This window comes from Salvelinus alpinus, chromosome 23, assembly GCF_045679555.1.
Source record: "Salvelinus alpinus chromosome 23, SLU_Salpinus.1, whole genome shotgun sequence".
NCBI lineage: Eukaryota > Metazoa > Chordata > Actinopteri > Salmoniformes > Salmonidae > Salvelinus > Salvelinus alpinus.
This window is the reverse complement of record NC_092108.1, coordinates 9,659,972-9,686,109: the sequence shown is the minus strand read 5'-3', so window position 1 is coordinate 9,686,109 and position 26,138 is coordinate 9,659,972. Positions and strand designations below refer to the sequence as shown.

At 45.8% G+C, this 26,138-nt stretch overlaps 1 protein-coding gene across 1 annotated transcript; it reads left to right on the top strand.

Annotated features, from left to right (window-relative positions):
- Positions 1-2,306: 2,306 nt before the first annotated feature.
- On the top strand, positions 2,307-25,652 carry LOC139550175 (uncharacterized). The gene is made up of 3 exons (XM_071360870.1): positions 2,307-3,599; positions 6,848-7,873; positions 25,092-25,652. Exons 1-2 carry the CDS (start codon positions 3,162-3,164, stop codon positions 7,775-7,777), a joined length of 1,368 nt encoding a protein of 455 aa, XP_071216971.1. The 5' UTR covers positions 2,307-3,161; the 3' UTR covers positions 7,778-7,873; positions 25,092-25,652.
- The last annotated feature ends 486 nt before the right edge of the window (positions 25,653-26,138 follow it).

The window sequence follows — 26,138 nt, the reverse complement described above, 5'->3', positions numbered from 1 at the left end:
TGCTGTCTTTCTCCAGTTCTGTTGAGAGAGAGAGAGAGAGAGAGAGAGAGAGAGAGAGAGAGAGAGAGAGAGAGAGAGAGAGAGAGAGAGAGAGAGAGAGAGAGAGAGAGAGAGAGAGAGAGAGAGAGAGAGAATTGTGTGCATAGCTGAACTCAAACTTGGGGTTTGGCTCTCAGCCCCTCAGATTGCATTTGGCCAGAGATGTAATGCCTAAGGTATGTAAGTGAAGTCAAGGGAAATATACTATACTGTCCACACCGTATGTTTAAAACAGAGTTTAATTTAGTTGAACTGTGAAGATGTACATTGTTGCTTTACTGTAAACTCAGACCAGAGAGCGAGATCAAGAGAAAGAGAGGGGGAAAGAGAAAAGAGAGAAGGAAAGATAGAGAGAAGGAAAGAGAGAGAGACTGAGAGTTGTGTTAAAACCCCCCCTCTACAGGAGTATGCCTCTGTCTTTCTACTCCGAGACGTTCAGCCGTGCAGTGTGGCTGATGAAACCCCTCCTTTCTCAGCCTCCTCCTCCTCCTCACTTGGCGGTGGATTCCCTGACTGGCTCTAACCAGGCTGCGTTTAATTGAAGAGTGCCAGGCTGTAGTCGCCGAGCAAGGAGGATTAATGAGCTTAGAAAGCTCTGACGGACTGACATTGACGACAGAAACACAGAGAACTGGATCTCAGGTGGAGGAGATGACATTCAGGTACAGGCGACTGTGTGAGAGAACGAGATAGAGTGAGAAACAGCAGTGAGACTCAGAGAGTGAAAGGTGGAAAAATAGGAGAAGGGGAAGGGAAGAAACGGGAAATGGAGGAGGAGAGAAGGGGAAGGGAAGAAACGGGAAAAGGAGGAGGAGAGGAGGGGAAGGGAGGAAACGGGAAATGGACAACCAAGTGAGGGAGAGAGACGGGAAGCATTCAACAGCAGATGAGACTGAGGAACGAAACGAGGGAGAGGTATAGAGAAGGAGAGAGAGCGAGAGAGGGGGGAGGGAGGTGGAGAAGAGGGGCCCCCGAGCAGGAGAGAGGGCTGCAGGGTGAAGAAGGAGTGAGAGAAAAGTTGGAAAAGTAAGAGGGGTCAGGGGAAAGAAAGGAAAGAGAAAAAACAAGTAGAGGAGAGAAAGAGAAACAACAGGAAGACTAAAGGGGGAGGGACGTCTTCGGTTAAAAAAAGAGGCAAAGCTGAAGAAAAGTGGGGGGGGGGTGGGGGCGTTTGCGGTGGAGTCAGTCGTAGCTAGATGAGGAAAACAGTTAGAGTGAATGACTAGGTCGGAGTTGGAGAGCAGCAGGGAGGAGAAGGAAACCAGTTGTTTTTTGAAGGCATTTTCCACAGCAGCCAGCCTCTACTCCGGATGGACTGTTTTCATTCTGAAATGTACTCAGACAGCACACGGACGGGACACTATGGACTCATTCATCAAAACAATAACGACTACTGCTACTGCCACCACGGTGTCCATTACGGACCCACGTTGTTCCAGGGAGGACCAGGGGGAAACAGACCACCACCCATACACCCAGACCACCCACCATCACTGGACCTCAGGGAAGACTTCCAGCTTCCTCCTTTCCCTGTGGAGACCGAGGATATAGAGCCTGGACTAGAGAAGGGTGAGAGAAGTGGAGGAGGAAGAGGTGGAGGAAGAGGAGATGGAGGAAGAGGTGGAGGAGGAAGAGGTGGAGGAGGCAGAGGTGGAGGAGGCAGAAGAGAAGGTGAAGGCAGAGGAGGAGGAGGAGGCAGACAAGAAGGTGAAGGCAGAGGAGGAGGAGAAGGCAGACGAGAAGGTGAAGGCAGAGGAGGAGGAGAAGGCAGACGAGAAGGTGAAGGCAGAGGAGGAGAAGGCAGACGAGAAGGTGAAGGCAGAGGAGGAGGAGAAGGCAGAGGAGGAGGAGAAGGCAGACGAGAAGGTGAAGGCAGAGGAGGAGAAGGCAGACGTGAAGGTGAAGGCAGAGGAGGAGGAGGAGGCAGACGAGAAGGTGAAGGCAGAGGAGGAGAAGGCAGACGAGAAGGTGAAGGCAGAGGAGATGGAGGAGGAGGCATACGAGAAGGTGAAGGTAGAGGAGGAGGTGAAGGCAGAGGAGGAGGTGGAGGAGGAGGTGGAGGAGGAGGCATTGAAGCTGAAGCTGGAGGTTGTTACACTCACAGGGCCCCACAGAGGAGGCCAGTGTTCACAGGGCAGGGTCAGTATGTCCAACCTCAGCCAGACCTATTTAGCCCTAGCCAAACCTATGACTACAACCCTGCCCAGTGGAGCTGGCCAGTGGAGCCCTCAGGCCCTGGTCTGAGACACTATTCCCCTGTGAGAGAACAATGTGGCTGTGTGGGACAGGGTGGAGGTGACGCTGTTGGGACGGCGACCGGGACACACCCCTTCAACAGCAGCAGACATGCGTCAGCCTTGTCACTCCTGGCGGACCCAGACCCGGCACACAGACAGACAGACAGACAGACAGACAGAGACAGACAGACAGACAGACAGACAGACAGACAGACTAGCTACAACTACAATCCAGAGGGGCACAGGCACGCTAGTTATGGAGCGGAAGAGCAGATCTGGGATCAGTCAAAACACAGACAGGCCAGCTGCAGTTACAGTACAGAAGACAAACCAATACACAGGCAGGCTAGTTGTGGAGTGGAAGAACAGATCTGGGGTCAGTCAAAACACAGACAGGCTAGCTACAGCTACAGTCCAGAAGACAAGCCAATACACGGACAGACTAGCTACGGTCCAGAAGAACAGATCTGGGATCAGTCGAAACACAGACAGGCTAGTTACAGTCCAGAAGACAAAGCGATACACGGACAGACTAGCTACTGTCCAGAAGAACAGATCTGGGCTCAGTCGAAACACAGACAGGCTAGCTACAGTTACAGTCCAGAAGACAAACCGATACACAGACAGACTAGCTACTGTCCAGAAGAACAGATCTGGGATCAGTCGAAACACAGACAGGCTAGCTACAGTTACAGTCCAGAAGACAAACCGATACATGGACAGACTAGCTACGGTCCAGAAGAAAAGATCTGGGATCAGTCGAAACACAGACAGGCCAGCTACAGTTACAGTACAGAAAGGCAGGACTGGAGATTTACTGCTGGTGGTAAACACGATCATTTGGACAGGTGTGTACCACTGGAACAAGGAAATTTACACCCCCACATGCCAAATGGATGCTGTGGCATTGGTGGTTCCAGCCCCAGGCCTGTGTCCTCTCGGGGCAGGGGAGATAGACCTAACCACCAGGAGGGGACTACTAGATTAAAGGCTGGAGGAGTTGGAGGTGGGATAGGAGAGGACGGCTGTAATGGGCGACATGTCCCTGCTGGCTCTAGCTCTGAGGGTTTGGTCAGGAAGAAGCAGAGTTTGGTCCGGAAGAACCAGGGTTTGGTCCGGGAGAACCAGAATTCGATCCAGGAAAAGGAGGGTGTGGTCCATGAGAACCACAGTTCGACCCAGGAGAACCAGGGTTCGATCCGGGAGAAGGATGATTCAGTCCGGACGAAGGAGGGTTCTGTCTGTGAGCAGATCAGACAGGTGGTGTCAGACCTGGAGGGGGTCCTGGGTGGTCTCAAACAGGTCCACGTGGAGATGAAGGAGGTAAGAAGCCTCTACTGTATGTTAACCTGCAGTGAGCCTGGTCCCAGATCTGTATGTGTTTTAGCCAACTCTGACTGTGGTAGTAATTTTTGTATTTTCTATTTTATTGAACCTTTATTTAACTAGACAAATCAGTTAAGAACAAATTCTTATTTTACAATGACGGCCTACCCCGGGCCAAACCCTCCCCTAACTCGGACAACGCTGGGCCAATTGTGCTCCGCCCTATGGGATTCCCGATCACGGTCCGTTGTGATACAGCCCGGGATCGAACACGGGTCTTTAGGGACACCTCTAGCACTGCGCCACTCGTACCTTGGCTAGCCTCGCAAGCCACACTACATAACGCATGTTTATGTAAGCTCAGAAGTTCAGTGTGGCTCGCGCGGCTAACTAGTTGTCATGCTGCTCATGTAGTCTGAGAAGTTGGCTAAAGCAAAAAAGCTGTGTTTAACCTGATGAATAAATAGAAAATGAAATGGACAGTACTCCATTAAGCTTTGATAATTCATTCATTTACCCTGCATAAATGCAATGAAGGATTGAGGCATATCAATCATGATATGAGAGAGTCCTGTCCATATCTCATTTTCTATGGAGTGTACTTAGGGGGGATCATACAACCAATTTTAAGGACACATTTTTGAGTGAGTGCCTATTATGAATGGTCATGAATGAATGGTATGACAAAAAAAACTAACATGACAACAATAGTCCGAGGAGTTGGCTGAAACGCACACAGTGATCTGAGGACGAGGCCACGTTTGCCTCCATGTATACGTTTCAGTAGGGTTGTTTCAGTATGCACATTTGAGGTAAAGCAGACACTGATGGACCTATGAGAGTCCTCTTTCTGTTTATGGGTAATTCCACAGTAACAGAATGATGCTCAGACTCAGATGATTATTCACTTTAAAATGTCAAACAAAACAACCAATGAAAACCCATTTACTTGAAGCACTGCGCAGAGGCAAAGTTTGGTAACAGAATGACGGTTTGTGCTGTTTGTGCTGTCATTCTGTTACCAAACTTGGCATCTGCACAGTGCTTCAAGTAAATATGTTTCCATGTTTTTTTGTTGTTGTTTGGCACACTCTACATTATAAAGGGAAAAATCTGAGTCACAGCATTATTCTGTTACGGTGTAATAGCCTTCATGCATTCAGCTCGGTAGAAAAAAACAACGATGGAAGGAGATACTGTAGCGTTGCTCATAATTGGAGTCATTTCTTGCACTTGCATTGATTGAAAGTGAATCACATTGACCGTTTGGCTAAAACCTGGAATTGATAGAGACACAAGAAACACATTAAAGAGCCTGTCTTGAGGTTCTTAACTATGCTTAGCTTTTATGGTGTCAATATGCAATATGCATATAATATATACTGTACATTTAAAAGAAACTGTGAATGGCTCAATTGAAAGCCTTACGTTGTAAAAAGCATATCTCATGACTATCAAGAGACATGGTCCAGTATAACATAATGTAGTATAACGTATTAATATACTGTAGTAATGTAGTATAATGTAGTGGTAACAAATGTAGTAATGTAGTATAATGTATTAATATACTGTAGTAATGTAGTGTAATGTACCAATATGCTGTAGTAATGTAGTGTAATGTATCAATATCCTATAGTAATGTAGTATAATGTAGTATAATGTATTAATATACTGTAGTAATGTAGTATAATGTATTAATATACGGTAGTAATGTAGTGTAATGTATCAATATGATGTAGTAATGTAGCATAATGTATTAATATACTGTAGTAATGTAGTATAATGTATTAATATACTGTAGTAATGTAGTATAATGTATGGGTAATGTATGTAGTAATGTAGTATACTGTATTAATATACTGTGGTAATGTAGTATAATGTAATGCTAACTAATGTAGTAATGTACTATAGTGTATTAACATACTGTAGTAATGTAGTAAATGTGTTAATATACTGTAGTAATGTAGTAGAATATATTAATATACTGTAGTAATGTAGTATAATATAGTGGTAACTAATTTTGTAATGTAGTATAATGTATTAATATAGTGTAGTAATGTACTATAATGTAGTGGTAACTAACGTAGTAATGTAGTTACTGTATTAATATAGTGTAGTAATGTACTATAATGTAGTGGTAACTAACGTAGTAATGTAGTTACTGTATTAATATAGTGTAGTAATGTAGTATGATATAGTGGTAACTAATGTAGTAATGTACTATAATGTAGTGGTAACTAATGTAGTATGTAGTATAATATATTAATATACTGTAGTAATGTATGATAATGTATTCATATACTGTGGTAATGTAGAATAAATAGTGGTAACTAATGTAGTAATGTAGTATAATGTATTAATATACTGTAGTACTGTAGTATAATGTATTAATATACTATAGTAATGTAGAATATGTAGTGGTAACTAATGTACTAATGTAGTATAATGTATTAATATACTGTAGTACTGTACTATAATGTATTAATATACTGTAGTAATATAGAATATGTAGTGGTAACTAATGTAGTAATGTAGTATAATGTATTAATATACTCTTGTAAGTAAGGGTTAATCCACGAGGGGCTATGCGTTCTATGGACTATAATGAATGACGTGGAAGGTGTGAAACACAAAGTGCTAGCGGAGTGGAACGAACGTTCCACGGAGTTGCATTATTTTCCAGAGAACGCGTAGAGCCCCGAGTTGATTATCCCTTTTATACCTTGGCTATAATTGAACACATTTGCCACTAGAAATGGGTTTGTCTGCAGATAGTAATGTGTTCAAGTAGATAACACGTTTACTAGATAGCTAGCTACAGTAGTTGATAACTAAACAAACAGACTTGCTAGTTTAGCTAACCATAAATAACGCATGCTCTAGAATGCCATTCAAGCCAATCAGAAACATGGTATAATGTAATATAATGTAGTGGTAACTAATGTAGTATAATGTATTAATATACTTTAGTGATGTAGTATAATGTATTAATAACCTGTAGTAATGTAGTATAATGCAGTAATATACTGTAGTAATGTAATATATTGACTCACTGTACTGTCCAGTAGGTGGTCCAACAGATGTATTGTCTGACAGCTAACAAAAGACTTCTGTTCTAAAATATAATAAAATATAAATACATTGTCAAACAAAATCTAAAATCTCATGACTCTTAAAAAACATATAGTATAACAGACATATAATTGTTTATTGACTATGTTTATTGACTCTGGGTCGTCCTTTAGGTGGTCCAACAGATAGATCGTCTGACAGCTAACATTGACCTGGAAGAGGAAGAAGGATCATGTAACAAGTCCCCTAGTAGTGGTGACGGTCTCCCCAACCCCAGAGACTGTAAAGGAGTCCTGATGTTCAACCAGGGAGACCAAAGACCACAGTACAGAGACATGGACCGTACCGTCAACCAGAAGACTACTAGGGTCCAGGTGCACACCCGCTGGACTGATACAGGGGACCTGGTCCACAACCATAAGACTCCTGGGAAACATGGACCACAGTGCAGAGACACGGATCATACTGTCATCATACATGACCCTCCTCCCGACCCCAGAGACGTCCCTGGGGTCCTGGTGTACAGCCAGAAGACTAATGGAGATCAGGGAGTCTCCCTACTGTACAGACACCCTGACCATACTGTCACCATACGAACTAACTCTCTGTCCCCTGTTCTCACCGCATCTGTCATCAAGACCAACCGGGTTGGGGTCACAGCCCTGAGCCCCATGGGCCCCCTGATCCCCTCCAAAGACCCCAAACAGGACAGACGGGGGCTCAACGGACACCCTCCTCTACTCGGTCCGGGAAGAGAACTGAACCATGTGGCCCCCCAGACCCCCCTAGAGCTAGAAATGACCCCCTCCCTACCCCTACCCTTATGGACTCAACTGTCTGACCCCACAGCCATGGTTGGATACAGTGTCCCCACTCTTAGGAACCAGAAACCTCCACTGGACCCACGCCACAACGGACGGGTGGAGAGGCTCAGTAAGAGTCCGGCTCAACCACCCTACCCTGCCCACCCAGCACTGCCGGTCCTGCCCCACCTGGCTCAGCCACCCTACCCTACCCACCCTAACCACCCAACCCACCATGCCCTGCCTCCCAGTGACCTGAAGACAGCCCCCTACCCGGGGAAAGGCTGCAGCATGGTATGAGGGGGACAGGAGACAGCCTCACTGCCATGGGGGCCTCGAACATATAATACAAGGACAGACCTACACTGATAAGTAGTCTGAGAAAGAAAGCTTGCGGTAAGTGTGTGTGTGTGTGTCTGCTAATGTTCATGTCACATGAGTTCCTTCCTAGCAGTTCTTAGTCATGACTTCAGAGAAATAGAGAATTACACAACATTTACACAGATTTACTCGTGGTTTACACAACCTGACTGCTGATGGACGTTATGCATACACGTCATGGTAGTATAGCAATGTGATTCTACAAAAATAACATTTCAGCAGCCATATCTGTGAATATGCAAGATGACTGTGTGTGTATCTGTTTGTCTGTGTGTGTCTGTGTGTGTATCTGTTTGTCTGTGTGTGTGTGTGTATCTGTTTGTCTGTGTGGGTCTGTGTGTGTATCTGTTTGCCTGTGTGTGTATCTGTTTGTCTGTGTGTGTATCTGTTTGTCTGTGTGTGTCTGTGTGTGTCTGTGTGTGTATCTGTTTGTCTGTGTGGGTCTGTGTGTGTATCTGTTTGTCTGTGTGGGTCTGTGTGTGTATCTGTTTGTCTGTGTGTGTATCTGTTTGCCTGTGTGTGTATCTGTTTGTCTGTGTGTGTATCTGTTTGTCTGTGTGTGTCTGTGTGTGTATCTGTTCGTCTGTGTGTGTATCTGTTTGTCTGTGTGTGTATCTGTTTGTCTGTGTGTGTCTGTGTGTGTATCTGTTTGTCTGTGTGGGTCTGTGTGTGTATCTGTTTGTCTGTGTGGGTCTGTGTGTGTATCTGTTTGTCTGTGTGTGTATCTGTTTGCCTGTGTGTGTATCTGTTTGTCTGTGTGTGTATCTGTTTGTCTGTGTGGGTCTGTGTGTGTATCTGTTTGTCTGTGTGGGTCTGTGTGTGTATCTGTTTGTCTGTGTGTGTATCTGTTTGCCTGTGTGTGTATCTGTTTGTCTGTGTGTGTATCTGTTTGTCTGTGTGTGTCTGTGTGTGTATCTGTTCGTCTGTGTGTGTATCTGTTTGTCTGTGTGTGTCTGTGTGTGTATCTGTTTGTCTGTGTGTGTGTGTATATCTGTTTGTCTGTGTGGGTCTGTGTGTGTATCTGTTTGCCTGTGTGTGTATCTGTTTGTCTGTGTGTGTATCTGTTTGTCTGTGTGTGTTTGTGTGTGTCTGTGTGTGTATCTGTTTGTGTCTGTGTGTGTATCTGTTTGTGTCTGTGTGTGTATCTGTTTGTCTGTCTGTGTATCTGTTTGTCTGCTGATATTTATGTCACATTAGTTTCTACTTCTTGCTATAAGTTAGTCATCATGACTTCAGAGAAACGGAGAGTAAAAAAAAAAAAAGAGAGTTTAATCATTTATTGTAATGAGACACCAACCATCTGGGATAGATATTGGATACAACTGCCGCTAGTCTACCCTCTCTTTCGGTAAGTATTTATAGGATAACAGACATGACTATCTATCTGAGTCATTGGCAGGACTACAAAATAACTCCCCCACTCGTTTCTCCAGTTAGGACAAGATAGCGCCGACAGACACAGTCGCCCTGTTTCCAGTTCTTAGCCAACTTTGCAGTATTATTATTTTTTGCATGTGTTACTTCTTACATTATTTGTTCAGAACATTTCTTGTATTATTACCTACAGCCCGGGAAATAACTTTTGGATATTAGATTGATGGTCACTCACCAGATACTTGAGCAGATATTAGACTTTGTTTGAACTTCCCGAGGAAATTCATCCCGCGGGCTGCACCAAAACGCTGACGCCCGAGATAGACTCAGATGGCGTATTACTCGCTAACGGTCAGTCCCTAGACAATAGAGTTGACGAGCTCAGGGCAAAGATCTCCGTCCAGAGAGATATCAGGGACTGTAGCATACTCTGTTTATACAGCGCATTCGGAAAGTATTCAGACCCCTTGACTTTTTTACACATTTTGTTTGGTTACAGCCTTATTCTAAAATTGATTAAAATCGTTTTTTCCCCTCATCAATCTACACACAATACCCCATAATGAAAAAGCAAAAAAAAAAAATGATAAAAAATAAAAAACTTAAATATTACATTTGCATAAGTATTCAGACCCTTTACTCAGTACTTTGTTGAAGCACCGTTGGCAGCAATTACAGCCTTGAGTCTTCTTGGGTATGACGCTACAAGCTTGGTACACCTGTATTTGTGGAGTTCCTCCCATTCTTCTCTGCAGATCCTCTCAAGCTCTGTCAGGTTGGATGGGGAGCGTTTCTGCACAGCTATTTTCAGGTCTCTCCAGAGATGTTCGATCAGGTTTAAGTCCGGGCTCTGGCTGGCCCACTCAAGCACATCCGAGACCTGTCCCAAAGCCACTCCTGCGTTGTCTTGGCTGTGTACTTAGGGTCGTTGTCCTTTTGGAAGGTGAACCTTTGGCCCAGTCTGAGGTCCTGAACGCTCTGGAGTAACTTTTCATCAAGGATCTCTCTGTACTTTGCTCCGTTCATCTTTGCCTCGATCCTGACTAGTCTCCCAGTCCGTGCCGCTGAAAACATCCCCACAGCATGATTCTGCCACCACCATGCTTCACCGTAGGGATGGTGCCAGGTTTCCTCCAGACGTGATGCTTGGCATTCAGGCCAAAGAGTTCCATCTTAGTTTCATCAGACCAGATACTCTTGTTTCTCATGGTCTGATAGTCTTTAAGTGTCTTTTGGCAAACTCCAAGTGGGCTGTCATGTGCCGTTAATTGAGAAGTGACTTCTGTCTGGCCATTCTACCATAAAGGCCTGATTGGTGGAGTGCTGCAGAGATGGTTGTCCATCTGGAAGGTTCTCCCATCTCCACAGAGGAACTCTAAAGCTCTGTCAGAGTGACCATCAGTTCTTGGTCACCTCCCTGACCAAGACCTTTCTCCCACGATTGCTCAGTTTGGCCAGGCGGCCAGCTCTAGGAAGGGTCTTGGTGGTTCCAAACTTCTTCCACTTAAGAATGATGGAGGCATCAGGCCTCCCGAATGGCACAGTGGTCTAAGGCACTGCATCACAGTGCTAGCTGTGCCGCTAGAGATCCTGGTTCGAGTCCAGGCTCTGTTGCAGCCGGCCGCGACTGGAAGACCCATGGGTCGGCGTACAATTGTCCCATTGTCATCCGGGTTAGGGGAGGGTTTGGCCGGCAGAGATGTTCTTGTCCCATCGCGCACTAGCGACTCCTGAGGCGGGCCGGGCGCACTAAGCTCTTGGGTCTTGGGTCTGAACCCCTCCCTGTGCAACTGGGTCATGGACTCCTGATGGGCAAACCCCAAGTGGTGAAGGTAAAGCAACAACACCTCCGCCACGCTGATCCTCAACACAGGGGCCCCACAGGGGTGGGTGCTCAGCTCCTTATACTCCCTGGTCACCCACACACGTCTCCAACTCAATCATCAAGTTTGTTGACAACATAACAGTGTTGGCCTGATTACCAACAATGAGACGGCCTACAGGGAAGAGATGGTGGAGTAGTGACAGGAAAATGACAGTGACAGTGACAGGAAAATGAGTCTCCCTTAATGTCAACAAAATGAAGGCTCTGAATGAGGACTACAGGAGACAGCAGAGAGAGACACGCCCCCATCCACATCAAAAGTGAAGAGGCGACAGAGTTCCTCTGTCCAGTGTCTGTGTTCTTTTGCCCATCTTAATCTCGTCTTTTTATTGACCAGTCTGAGATAAAGCGGGATCACTGTTGACGTTGAGACTGGTGTTTTGCGGGTTCTATTTAATGAAGTTGCCAGTTGACGACTTGTCAGGCATCTGTTTCTCAAACTAGACACTCTAATGTACTTGTCCTCTTGCTCAGTTGTGCACCGGGGCCTCCCACTCCTCTTTCTATTCTGGTTAGAGCCAGTTTACGCTGTTCTGTGAAGCGAGTAGTACACATCGTTGTACGAGATCTTCAATTTCTTGGCAATTTCTCGCATTGAATAGCCTTCATTTATCAGAACAAGACTAAACTGACGAGTTTCAGAAGAAAGTTATTTGTTTCTAGCCATTCTGAGCTTGTAATCGAACCCACAAATGCTGATGCTCCAGATACTCAACTAGTTTAAAGAAGGCCAGTTTTATTGCTTCTTTAATCAGAACAACAGTTTTCAGCTGTGCTAATATAATTGCAAAAGGGTTTTCTAATGATCAATTAGCCTTTTAAAATGATAAACTTGTATTAGCTAACACATTGTGCCATTGGAACACAGGAGTGATGGTTGCTGATAATGGGCCTCTGTACGCCGATGTAGATATTCCATAAAAAATCTGCCGTTTCTAGCTACAATAGTTATTTACAACATTAACAATGTCTACACTGTATTTCTGATCAATTTGAATGGACCAAAAATGTGCTTTTCTTTCAAAAACAAGGACATTTCTATGTGACCCCAATCTTTTGAACGGTGGTGTATATGTATATATATACAATGGCAAGAAAAAGTATGTGAACCCGTTGGAAATACCTGGATTTATGCATAAATTGGTCATAAAATTGGATCTGAACTTCATATAGGTCACAACAACAGACAAACACAGTCTGCTTAAACTAATAACACACAAGCAATTATACATTTTCATGTCTTTATTGAACACACCGTGTAAACATTCACAGTGTAGGGTGGGAAAGTATGTGAACCCTTGGATTTAATAACTGGTTGACCCTCCTTTGGCAGCAATAACCTCAACCAAATGTTTTCTGTAGTTGCGAATCAGACCTGCACAACGGTCAGGAGGAGATTTGTACCATTCCTCTTTACAAAACTGTTTCAGTTCAGCAATATTCTTGGGATGTCTGGTGTGAACTGCTGTCTCGAGGTCATGCCACAGCATCTCCATCGGGTTGAGGTCAGGACTCTGACTGGGCCACTCCAGAAGGAGTATTTTATATGTTGAAGCCATTCTGTTGTTGATTTACTTTTGTGTTTTGGGTCGTTGTCCTGTTGCATCACCCAACTTCTGTTGAGCTTCAATTGGCGGACAGATAGCCTAACATTCTCCTGCAAAATGTCTTGAAACACTTGGGAATACATTTTTCCTTCGATGACAGCAAGCTGTCCAGGCCCTGAGGCAGCAAAGCAGCCCCAAACCATGATGCTCCCTCCACCAGACTTTACAGTTGGGATAAGGTTTTGATGTTGGTGTGCTGTGACTTTTTTTCTCCACACATAGTGTTTTGTGTTCCTACAAAACAACTCAGCTGTATATTCATCTGTTGACAGAATAATTTGCCAGTTGCGCTGTGGAACATCCAGGTGCACTTTTGCAAATTTCAGATGTGCAGCAATGTTTTTTTTGGACAGCAGTTGCTTCTTCCATGGCATCCTCCCATGAACACCATCCTTGTTTAGTATTTTACGTATCGTAGACTCGTCAACAGAGATTTTAGCATGTTCCAGAGATTTCTGTAATTCTTTAGCTGACACTCTAGGATTCTTCTTAATGTAACGGCGGTCCTCCTCCTCTTCTACCGAAAAGGAGGAGTATTGATCGAACCAAGGCGCAGTGGAGTTTGAACACATATTTATTAAACGAAAACACGAACTTAACTAAACTAACAAAACAACAAACGGTGTAGACAGACCTATACGACGAACTTACATAAAACAAGAAGAACGCACGAATAGGACAAAATTGACTACACAAACCGAACAAACCGTAACAGTCCCGTATGGTGCAAACAATTACACAGACACGGAAGACAATCACCCACAACGAACACTGTGACAACGCCTACCTAAATATGACTCTTAATTAGAGGAACGCCAAACACCTGCCTCTAATTAAGAGCCATACCAGGCAACCCAAAAACCAACACAGAAACAGAAAACATAGAATGCCCACCCAACCTCACGTCCTGACCAACTAACACACATAAACTAACAGAAATAGGTCAGGAACGTGACATAACCCCCCCCATAAGGTGCGAACACCGGGCGCACCAGCACAAAGTCTAGGGGAGGGTCTGGGTGGGCAACTGACCACGGTGGTGGCTCAGGCTCCGGGCGAGGTCCCCACCCCACCATAATCAATCCTAGCCTCCATCTACCCCTAAAAATGTCCACCCATATCTTACCCCCACAAAATCCTCTTAGTAACATCCATGACAGGGACAGCACCGGGACAGAGGGATAAATCAAGACAGAGGGATAGCACAAGACAGAGGGATAGATCAGAATAAAGAGGTAGATCAAGATAGAGAGGGAGATCATGATAGAGGGGCAACTCCGGACTGAAAGGCAGCTCCGGACAGAGAGACAGCTCTGGACTGAGGGGCAGTTCTGGGTATATAGCCGTTTCTGGCTGAAGGGCAGCTCCTGGCTGACTGACGAATCTGGACGCTCATGGCAGGCTGACGGCTCTCGACGCTCATGGCTGGCTGACGGCTCTCGACGCTCATGGCTGACTGACGGCTCTCGACGCTCATGGCTGGCTGACGGCTCTCGACGCTCATGGCTGGCTGACGGCTCTCGACGCTCATGGCTGGCTGACGGCTCTCGACGCTCATGGCTGGCTGACGGCTCTCGACGTTCATGGCTTGCTGACGGCTCTCGACGCTCATGGCAGGCTGACAGCTCTGGACGCTCATGGCTCTCTGACGGCTCTGGCCGCTCATGGCTCGCTGGCGGCTCTGGCAGATCCTGTCTGGTTGGCGGCTCTGGCAGATCCTGTCTGGTTGGCGGCTCTGGCAGATCCTGTCTGGTTGGCGGCTCTGGCAGATCCTGTCTGGTTGGCGGCTCTGGCAGATCCTGTCTGGTTGGCGGCTCTGGCAGATCCTGTCTGACGGACGGCTCTAGCGGCTCCTGTCTGGCGGGCGGCTCTAGCGGCTCCTGTCTGGCGGACGGCTCTGTAGGCTCATGGCAGACGGGCGGCTTTGCAGGCTCATGGCAGACGGGCGGCTTTGCAGGCTCATTGCAGACGGATGGCTCAGACGGCGCTGGGGAGACAGATGGCTCAGACGGCGCTGGGGAGACGGATGGCTCAGATGGCGCTGGTGAGACGGATGGCTCAGATGGCGCTGGTGAGACGGATGGCTCAGATGGCGCTGGTGAGACGGATGGCTCTGGCCGGATAATGCGCACTGTAGACCTGGTGCGTGGTGCCGGAACTGGAGGCACCGGGCTAAGGACACGCCCCTTCATACTAGTGCGGGGAGCAGGGACAGGGCACACTGGACTCTCAAAGCCCACTCTATACCTGGTGCGTGGTACCGGCACTGGTGACACCGGGCTGAGGGCAAGCACATCAGGATTAGTAGGGGGAGAAGAAACAGTGTGTACAGGGCTCTGGAGACGCACAGGAGGCTTAGTGCGTGGTGCCGGAACTGGAGGCACCGAACTGGATACACGCACTACAGGGAGAGTGCGTGGAGGAGGAACAGGGCTCAGGAGACGCACTGGTAGCCTAGTGCGTAGTGTAGGCACTGTAGGTACTAGGCTGGGGCGGGGAGGTGGCGCCGGAAATACCGGACCGTGCAGGCGTACTGGCTCTCTTGAGCATTGAGCCTGCCCAACCTTACCTGGTTGAATACTCCCGGTTGCCCGACCAGTGCGGGGAGGTGGAATAACCCGCACCGGCCTATGTAGGCGAACCGGGGAAACCATGCGTAAGGCAGGTGCCATGTATGCCGGCCCGAGGAGACGCACTGGAGACCAGACGCGTTGAGCCGGCCTCATGACACCTGGCTCAATACCCAATCTAGCCCTACCAGTGCGGGGAGGTGGAATAACCCGCACTGGGCTATGCACTCGTACAGGAGACACCGTGCGCTCTACTGCGTAACACGGCGCCTGCCCGTACTCCCGCTCTCCACGGTAAGCCTGGGAAGTGGGCGCAGGTCTCCTACCTGCCCTTGGCCCACTACCTCTTAACCCCCCCCCCAATAAATTTTTGGGTGTTACTCACGGGCTTTTTGGGCTTCCGTGCAAGACGCGTTCCCTCATAACTCCGGTTCCTCTCTCCGGTAGCCTCTGCTCTCCTCAGTGCCTCCAGCTGTTCCCATGGGAGGCGATCCCTACCAGCCAGGATCTCCTCCCATGTGTAGCAACCTTTTCCGTCCAATATATCGTCCCAAGTCCATTCCTCCTTCTTTTCCTGTCCCTTACTCCGTTTACTCCGCTGCTTGGCTCTGGAATGGTGGGTGATTCTGTAACGGCGGTCCTCCTCCTCTTCTACCGAAAAGGAGGAGTATTGATCGAACCAAGGCGCAGTGGAGTTTGAACACATATTTATTAAACGAAAACACGAACTTAACTAAACTAACAAAACAACAAACGGTGTAGACAGACCTATACGACGAACTTACATAAAACAAGAAGAACGCACGAATAGGACAAAATTGACTACACAAACCGAACAAACCGTAACAGTCCCGTATGGTGCAAACAATTACACAGACACGGAAGACAATCACCCACAACGAACACTGTGACAACGCCTACCTAAATATGACTCTTAATTAGAGGAACGCCAAACACCTGCCTCTAATTAAGAGCCATACCAGGCAACCCAAAAACCAACACAGAAACAGAAAACATAGAATGCCCACCCAACCTCACGTCCTGACCAACTAACACACATAAACTAACAGAAATAGGTCAGGAACGTGACACTTAACCTCATTGAGCATTCTGCGCTGTGCTCTTGCAGTCATCTTTGCAGGAGGGCCACTCCTAGGGAGAGTAGCAACAGTGCTGAACTTTCTCCATTTATAGATAATTTGTCTTATTGTGGACTGATGAACAATAAGGCTTTTAGGGATACTTTTGTAACCCTTTCCAGCTTTATGCAAGTCAAAAATTCTTAATCTTAGGTCTTCTGAGTTCTCTTCTGTTCAATGCTTCTTGTGAATTTCAAACTCAAATTTTGTGAGTGTGTTTTATAGGGCAAGGCAGCTCTAACCAACATCTCCAATCTCGTCTCATTGATTGGACTCCAGGTTACCTGACTCCTGACTCCAATTAGCTTTTGGAGAAGTCATTATCCTTGGGGTTCACATACTTTTTCCAACCTAAGAATGTTTAAATTATGTATTCAATATAGACAAGAAAAATACAATCATTTGTGTGTTATTAGTTTAAGCAGACTGTGTTTGTCTATTTTAGATGAAGATCAGATCAAATTTGGTGACCAATTTATGCAGAAATCCAGGTAATTCCAAAGGGTTCACATACCTTTTCTTGCCACTGTATATATACATTGCTCATTTTGATAATTTGTATTTTTTAAATTTTATTCTAGATTATGTGTGTATTGTTTTTATTTTTATTATTACTAGGTATTAATGCACCGTTAAAGATAGAAACACAAGCATTTAGTTAGGTATTACTGCACCGTTACAGCTAGAAACACAAGCATTTAGTTAGATATTTGTCACGATCGTGTGGAGGAGAGACGGACCAAAACGCAGCATGTGGAAAATAAGCCATCTTCCTTTTATTATAGAAGAAGGCAAAACGAAACAAAACACTTACAAACTAACAAAACAAATAAACGACCGTGAAGCTAATAAACGTAGTGCACACACACATGCTACAAACGTTCAGACATAGACAATTCCCCACAACAAACTAAAGCCTATGGCTACCCTAAATATGGCTCCCAATCAGAGACAACAGAAACCAGCTGTCTCTAATTGGGAACCCATTCAGGCAACCATAGACTTTCCTAGACAACTACACCCAACATAGACACAGCTAGACAACTATACTAAACATAAACCCAACTACTCTAAATAAACCCCCTAAACCTTACAATCACCCTGGACACTACAAAAACCCACATAAATACCCATGTCACACCCTGACCTAACTAAAATAATAAAGAAAACAAAGAATACTAAGGCCAGGGCGTGACATAGCCCCCCCCTTAAGGTGCGAACTCCGGGCGCACCAGCACAAAGTCTAGGGGAGGGTCTGGGTGGGCATCTGACCACGGTGGTGGCTCAGGCTCAGGGCGAGGTCCCCACCCCACCATAGTCAATCCCCGCTTCTTTATCCCCCTCACAATGCCCACCCTCCAAATAACCCCACCTAAATTAAGGGGCATCATCAGGATAAGGAGCAGCACCGGAATGAGGGGCAACACCGGAATGAGGGGCAACACCAGAATGAGGGGCAACACCAGAATGAGGGACAACACCAGAATGACTGGCGGATCCTGGCTGGCTGGCTCTGGACGCTCTTGGCTGGTTGACGGCTCTGGACGGTCATGGCTGGCTGACGGCTCTGGACGGTCATGGCTCGCTGACGGCTCTGGACGGTCATGGCTCGCTGACGGCTCTGGACGGTCATGGCTCGCTGACGGCTCTGGACGGTCATGGCTCGCTGACGGCTCTGGACGGTCATGGCTGGCTGAAGGCTCTGGCTGATCCGGTCTGGCGGAAGGCTCTGGCTGATCCGGTCTGGCGGAAGGCTCTGGCTGATCCGGTCTGGCGGAAGGCTCTGGCTGATCCGGTCTGGCGGAAGGCTCTGGCTGATCCGGTCTGGCGGAAGGCTCTGGCTGATCCGGTCTGGCGGAAGGCTCTGGCTGATCCGGTCTGGCGGAAGGCTCTAGCGGCTCCTGTCTGGCGGACGGCTCTAGCGGCTCCTGTCTGGCGGACGGCTCTGTAGGCTCATGGCAGACGGGCGGCTTTGCAGGCTCATGGCAGACGGGCGGCTTTGCAGGCTCATGGCAGACGGACAGTTCAGACGGCGTATGGCAGACGGGCAGTTCAGGCGCCGCTGGGCAGACGGGCAGTTCAGGCGCCGCTGGGCAGACGGGCAGTTCAGGCGCCGCTGGGCAGACGGGCAGTTCAGGCGCCGCTGGGCAGACGGCAGACTCTGGCCGGCTGAGACGCACTATAGGCCTGGTGCGTGGTACCGGAACTGGAGGTACCGGGCTAAGGACACGCACCTTCAGGCTAGTGCGGGGAACAACAACAGGGCACACTGGACTCTCGTGGCGCACTCTAGGCCTGGTGCGTGGTACCGGAACTGGAGGTACCGGGCTGAGGGCACGCACCTCAGGGCGAGTGCGGGGAGAAGGAACAGTGCGTACAGGGCTCTGGAGACGCACAGGAGGCTTGGTGCGTGGTGCCGGAACTGGAGGCACTGGGCTGGAGACACGCACCATAGGGAGAGTGCGTGGAGGAGGAACAGGGCTCTGAAAACGCACTGGAAGCCTGGTGCGTGGTGTAGGCACTGGTGGTACTAGGCTGGGGCGGGGAGGTGGCGCCGGAAATACCGGACCGTGCAGGCGTACTGGCTCCCTTGAGCACCGAGCCTGCCCAACCTTACCTGGTTGAATGCTCCCCGTCGCCCGACCAGTGCGGGGAGGTGGAATAACCCGCACCGGTCTATGTAGGCGAACCGGGGACACCATGCGTAAGGCTGGTGCCATGTAAGCCGGCCCAAGAAGACGTACTGGTGGCCAGATATGTAGGGCCGGCTTCATGACATTTGGCTCAATGCCCAATCTAGCCCTACCAGTGCGGGGAGGTGGAATAACCCGCACTGGGCTATGCACCCGTACAGGAGACACCGTGCGCTCTACTGCATAACACGGCGTCTGCCCGTACTCCCGCTCTCCACGGTTAGCCTGGGAAGTGGGCGCAGGTCTCCTACCTGCCCTTGGCCCACTACCTCTTAGCCTCCCCCCAAGAAATTTTTGGGTAGTACTCACGGGCTTCTCAGGCTTCCAGCCACGTCTCCTTGCTGCCTCCTCATATCTCCGCCTCTCTGCCTTCGCTGCCTCCAGCTCAGCTTTGGGGCGGTTATATTCTCCTGGTATTTCCCGGTCCAGAATTTCCTCCCAATTCCAATAGTCCAGTGTAGGTGGGTCCTGTTGTTGTTGCACACGCTGCTTGATCCGATGATGGTGGGGAATTCTGTCACGATCGTGTGGAGGAGAGACGGACCAAAACGCAGCATGTGGAAAATAAGCCATCTTCCTTTTATTATAGAAGAAGGCAAAACGAAACAAAACACTTACAAACTAACAAAACAAATAAACGACCGTGAAGCTAATAAACGTAGTGCACACACACATGCTACAAACGTTCAGACATAGACAATTCCCCACAACAAACTAAAGCCTATGGCTACCCTAAATATGGCTCCCAATCAGAGACAACAGAAACCAGCTGTCTCTAATTGGGAACCCATTCAGGCAACCATAGACTTTCCTAGACAACTACACCCAACATAGACACAGCTAGACAACTATACTAAACATAAACCCAACTACTCTAAATAAACCCCCTAAACCTTACAATCACCCTGGACACTACAAAAACCCACATAAATACCCATGTCACACCCTGACCTAACTAAAATAATAAAGAAAACAAAGAATACTAAGGCCAGGGCGTGACAATATTACTGCACTGCTAGAGCTAGAAAAACAAGCATTTAGCTAGGTATTACTGCACTGCTAGAGCTAGAAAAACAAGCATTTAGCTAGGTATTACTGCACTGCTAGAGCTAGAATAACAAGCATTTAGTTAGGTATTACTGCACTGCTAGAGCTAGAAAAACAAGTATTTAGCTAGGTATTACTGCACTGCTAGAGCTAGAAAAACAAGCATTTAGTTAGGTATTACTGCACTGCTAGAGCTAGAAAAACAAGTATTTAGCTAGGTATTACTGCACTGCTAGAGCTAGAAAAACAAGCATTTAGTTAGGTATTACTGCACTGCTAGAGCTAGAAAAACAAGCATTTAGTTAGGTATTACTGCACTGCTAGAGCTAGAAAAACAAGCATTTAGCTAGGTATTACTGCACTGCTAGAGCTAGAAAAACAAGCATTTAGCTAGGTATTACTGCACTGCTAGAGCTAGAAAAACAAGCATTTAGTTAGGTATTACTGCACTGCTAGAGCTAGAAAAAAAAGCATTTAGCTAGGTATTACTGCACTGCTAGAGCTAGAAACACAAGCATTTAGTTAGGTATTACTGCACTGCTAGAGCTAGAAAAACAAGCATTTAGCTAGGTATTACTGCACTGCTAGAGCTAGAAAAACAAGCATTTAGTTAGGTATTACTGCACTGCTAGAGCTAGATAAACAAGCATTTAGTTAGGTATTACTGCACTGCTAGAGCTAGAAACACAAGCATTTAGTTAGGTATTACTGCATCGTTAGAGCTAGAAACACAAGCATTTAGCTAGGTATTACTGCACAGTTAGCATTAGAAACACAAGCCTTTAGCTTGGTATTACTGCACCGTTAGAGCTAGAAACACAAGCATTTATCTAGGTATTACTGCACTGTTAGAGCTAGAAACACAAGCATTTAGTTAGGTATTACTGCACCGTTAGAGCTAGTAACACAAGCATTTATCTTGGTATTACTGCACCGTTAGAGCTAGTAACACAAGCATTTATCTAGGTATTACTGCACTGTTAGAGCTAGTAACACAAGCATTTATCTAGGTATTACTGCACTGTAAGAGCTAGAAACACAAGCATTTATCTAGGTATTACTGCACTGTAAGAGCTAGAAACACAAGCATTTAGCTTGGTATTACTGCACCGTTAGAGCTAGTAGCACAAGCATTTCGCACACCTGTCATAAGATATGGAAATCTATGTTCGCGACCAATAGACTTTGATTTGATTTAAAGTTTTGCATACGTCCAAAATTGCACCCTATTCCCTTTTTAGTGCACAATTTTTGACCAGGACCATTGTGCTCTAGTCCAAAGTAGTGCACTATATAGGGAACAGTTTGCATTTTTGTGTCATTCACAGAACTCACATTTGTGAAGATAGTGATCTATTTGACAACCATCAAACATCACTAATTAAAGAATTCTTGCGATTTCAATTAATTGAAGTTATAAAAGTCTCAAAAGTTTTACCTCACAATTTAGAAAAAAGACAAATCATAAAGAGAGAATGTTCCTGTTTGTGTGAAATACCTCCCTCTTGTGCAGAATATGTGTAACTGCAATATAGTTTTTTCTGGTTTGTGCCTGATTTCTGTGAATTGGGCCAAGCACAATCTGGTTTTAATTAAAAAGCCTTTGGACAGATGCCAGAGCAGACAGAGTGAGGCAAACCAAAACGTTAGCTTGTTATATTTCAAATGTTCCCATAAACATGAGCACTTCTAGACATCGTTCAAACATGGCGAGAACCAAGGCCTGCGGGGCTATAGCGAACCACTCCCATAGAGAGAACGCCTGTGGGGGCTATAGAGAACTCCTCCCAGATAGAAAAGGCCTGTGACTTCATGTTAAAGCTTTCAAAATAGGCTTTGAAATATCGTAGAAGTAGATTCATTTTGTGCAGATATTGTTTATGGTAAATCTCTTGTAACTACGCAATTGTGATTGAATTTTATGACAGTGTATTTGGTGTATTCTGAAAACACAATTTGTTTAGACTGTGTTATTATCAGTTGAAAAAGGTTACAGTGAAAATATAATTAATTCCATTGATTTTCTTAATATATGTCTTCTCTATTCTTCTCTGCTGTTCTATCCTCTTCTCTGCTGTTTTATCCTTTTCTCTCCTGTTCTCTCCTTTTCTCTCATGTTCTCTCCTCTCCTGTTCTCTCCTCTTCCCTCCAGTTCTCCCCCTTTTTTGCTCTTTTCTCAATTTGTCTCCTGTTCTCTCCTGTTCTCTCCTCTTCTCTCTAGTTCTCTCCCCTTCTCTCCTCTTCTCTCCCCTTCTCTCCCCTTCTCTCCTCTTCTCTCCTCTTTTCTCCTTTTCTCTCCTGTTCTCTCCCTTTTTCTCCCCTTCTCTCCTCTTCTCTCCTTTCTCTCCTGTTCTCTCCTGTTCTCTCCCGTTCTCTCCCTTTCTCTCATCTTCTCTCTCCCTTTCTCTCCTGTTCTCTCCTGTTCTCTTCTCTTCTCTTCTGTTCTCTTCTGTTCTCTTCTGTTCTCTTCTCTTCTTGCCACTTCTCTCCTGTTCTCTCCCTTTCTCTCCCCTTCTCTCCTCTTCTCTCCTTTCTCTCCTCTTCTCTCCTGTTCTCTCTTGTTCTCTCCTCTTCTCTCCTGTTCTCTCCTGTTCTCTCTTGTTCTCTCCTCTTCTCTCCTCTTCTCTCCTGTTCTCTCCTGTGCTCTCTTGTTCTCTCATCTTTCTCTCTTCTCTTCTCTTATCTCCTCTTCTCTCCTGTTCTCTCCCATTCTCTCCCCTTCTCTCATCTTCTCTCCTATTCTCTCATATTATTTTCTTTTCTCTCCTCTTCTCTCTTCTTCTCTCCTGTTCTCTCCTGTTCTCTCTTGTTCTCTCGTTCTCTGCATCTCTTCTCTGCTGTAGTTAACAACATTTCCACCTAACTTTCTTTGCCAAGCTTCCGTACAGTAGTGAAATTGTTTTCTGTGCTTACCTTGCCTGTGTCCCAACTGGATCCCTATTCCCTATAGGCACCAGTGGAGGCTGGTCGGAAGGAAATATAAGAGGACGGGCTCATTGTAATGGCTGGAATGGAATTAATGGAAATGGAAACATGTGGCTTCTATATGTTTGATGAGTTTGAGTCCATTCCATTAATTCCATTCCAGCCATTACAATGAGCCCGTCCTCCTATGGCTCCTCCCATCAGCCTCCACTGATAGGCACAACTTTTTTCCCGGCTCATCCAGCTACAGTAGCAAGGCTGAATGAGTCATGATAACCCAAGGACACATAGCTAACCCATGAGTTTATCCTCCTTCACTTCATCTATTCTGAAGTATAAACTGGGTGGTTCAAGACCTGAATGCTGATTGGGTGACAGCCGTGGTATATCAGACCTTATACCACGGGTATGACAAAACAGTTATTTTTACTGCTCAAATTACGTTGGTAACCAGTTTATAATAGCAATAAGGCCCCTCTGGGGTTTGTGGTATATGGCAGATATACCACGGCTAAGGGATGTGTCCAGGCACTCTGTGTTGTGCCGTGCAGGGGAACAGCCCTTAGCCATTTGTATATTGGCCATATACCACACCCACTTGGGCCTTATCGCTTAAATATCCATCACTACATTAAGACTGAACAGTACAGAAATACCTCTATGGAATGGAAAATCCAATATATATATAACAATATTTAGAAAATATTGTGTTATACGTTGTGCTATATTGTGCTATACGTCGGCTTCACTGTGGACTAGGGTTGAGGTCAATTCCATTTCTTTTCAGTCGTTTCAGGTAGTAAACTGAAATTCTCAGAATTTACTGAATTGAAATGGAATCGATCCCAAACCATTGGTAGAAAAAGTAGTCAATTGTCAAACTTGAGGAAAAGTATAGATACCTTAATAGAAAGTTACTCAAGTAAAAGTGAAAGTCACCCAGTAAAATACTACTTGAGTAAAAGTATAAAAGTATTTGGTTTTAAATATACTTAAGTATCAAAAGTAAAAGTAAAAGCATAAATCATTTCAAATGTCTTATGTTAAGCAAAGCTGTCACGACTTCTACCGAAGTCGGCTCCTCTCCTTGTTCGGGCGGCGTTCGGCGGTCGACGTCACCGGCCTTCTAGCCATCGCCGCTCCATTTTTCATTGTTCCATTTGTTTTGTCTTGTTCCCCGCACACCTGGTTTACATTCCCTAATCACATTGTGTATATATATTCCTCTGTTCCCCCCATCTCCTTGTGTAGTATTGTTTTGTGTTACGTGTTTTATGTGACGCGCCAGGCTGGTTTCCCATGTTCCGTGTTTAAGTATGTTTATTTGGTAACTACAGCTTTTGTGACTGTTTTCGCGCTTTGCACTTTTGCCATTTTTGGCTGGAGGTTTTGTCTGCTGTTTGCTCCTGCCTAAATAAAGTATGCGCCTGTTCACAACTCTCTGCTCTCCTGCACCTGACTTCGCTACCAGTACGCACACCCGTGACAAAAGCGTACGGCACCATTTTCTTGTTTTTAAAATGTATGGAGAGCCAGGGTCCACACTCCAACACTCAGGCATTATTTACAAAAGATGCATGTGTGTTTAGTGAGTCTGACAGAACATTTGCAGTAGGGATGACCACGTGTTCTGAATTTCACAATTTCCCTGTTCTGCTATTAAGCATTCAAAATGTAATGAGTACTTTGGGTTGTCAGGGTAAATGTATGGAGTAAAAAGTACAACATTTTCTTTAGGAATGTAGTGAAGTAAAAGTAAAAGTTGTCAAAAATATAAATAGTAAAGTAAAGTACAGATACCCCAACAAATGACTTAAGTAAAAGTACTTTAAAGTACTACTTAAGTGCTTTACACCACTGCCCCAAACCTTCTGGGGAGATGCTGTTGATGCGTAATTTAGCCAAACAGTTTACATCATTCATTGAAATGACCATTGACCATTGTATGTATTGCAGATTGGCCTTTTAAATGCTGTGTTTTTCTCTTCCTCAGGAGCCCTGACGTGGTGAAGAGATGTCAGTCAGTGGTGGACACGGTCAGAGCTCGCCCTGAAGGGGGGGATATTTCCAAGGGAAAACGCTCCAGACAGACAGGAGGGAAATTCCACATGAAAGCCTGCGATGCACAGGCCTTGAGATGCACAGTATGAAGCAAGCACTTCAACAGACATTAACATGTATGTGTGGTGTCCGGGGGGGTTGGCCAAAACATAAGACAGCAAATATTAACATTTCTGATACAAATTGGACAATAAAGTTGTATTGTATTGTCTAACCCAACCCTACTGATCACACCTAGATCCCTTTGAGCTAGACACCCAAAGGTAATCGACAAAATAATCTCTAGACAAATGAGAATGGATGTTGGAAGTTATATGATTATATTATCTATATTATCTATATTCATGTTTATAAATGTTAATTTTCTAAATGAGAAAATTGTACTGTCTGAAACATTCAATTCCAAAAAAGTTAAAATTGTCAACTGAATGTGTCACATTTCTTACCTTTGTGTATAAAATAAAGATAGCAGTGACCTAATAATTGGTATTAATATTGATTTGAAATGTTTTATGTTCTGTTCTGGCACCGATGCGTGTGTTTCCATTCTCCATTCTCCGATGCGTGTGTTTCCACAGCTGTCTGTATTCCATGGCACTAGTGTCTAAACTGCCTTTTCTGCATCTGAAATTACAACTTATTCCCTATATAGTGTACTATTTTTGATCAGTGCCCTATGGAACCCTATTCCCTATATAGTGCACTACTTTAGACCAGGGCCCTATGGGTCCTGATCAACAGTAGTGGACTAAATATGGAATAGGGTGTCCTTTGGAACCCTGTCTTTATGATATGGAACAGACTACTGCGTGTTGGAATCGTCTGCAGGTAGGCCTGCTACCCTCTCTGTCTCTCTGTTTATTAAAAGAGAGTTTCACCACTTCTCTCCCAGAGCCCCTACAGATAGGCTGCTACCGTACATCCCTCTGTCTCTGGCTGCGTTTACACAGGCAGCACAATTCTGTTCCTTTTCCCACTA

Coding starts and splice junctions, on each gene's coding strand:
- LOC139550175 (XM_071360870.1), top strand. CDS start 3,162: ATGCCAAATGGATGCTGTGGCATTGGTGGTTCCAGCCCCAGGCCTGTG. Junction 3,600..6,847: donor TCCACGTGGAGATGAAGGAG/GTAAGAAGCCTC, acceptor GTCGTCCTTTAG/GTGGTCCAACAGATAGATCG.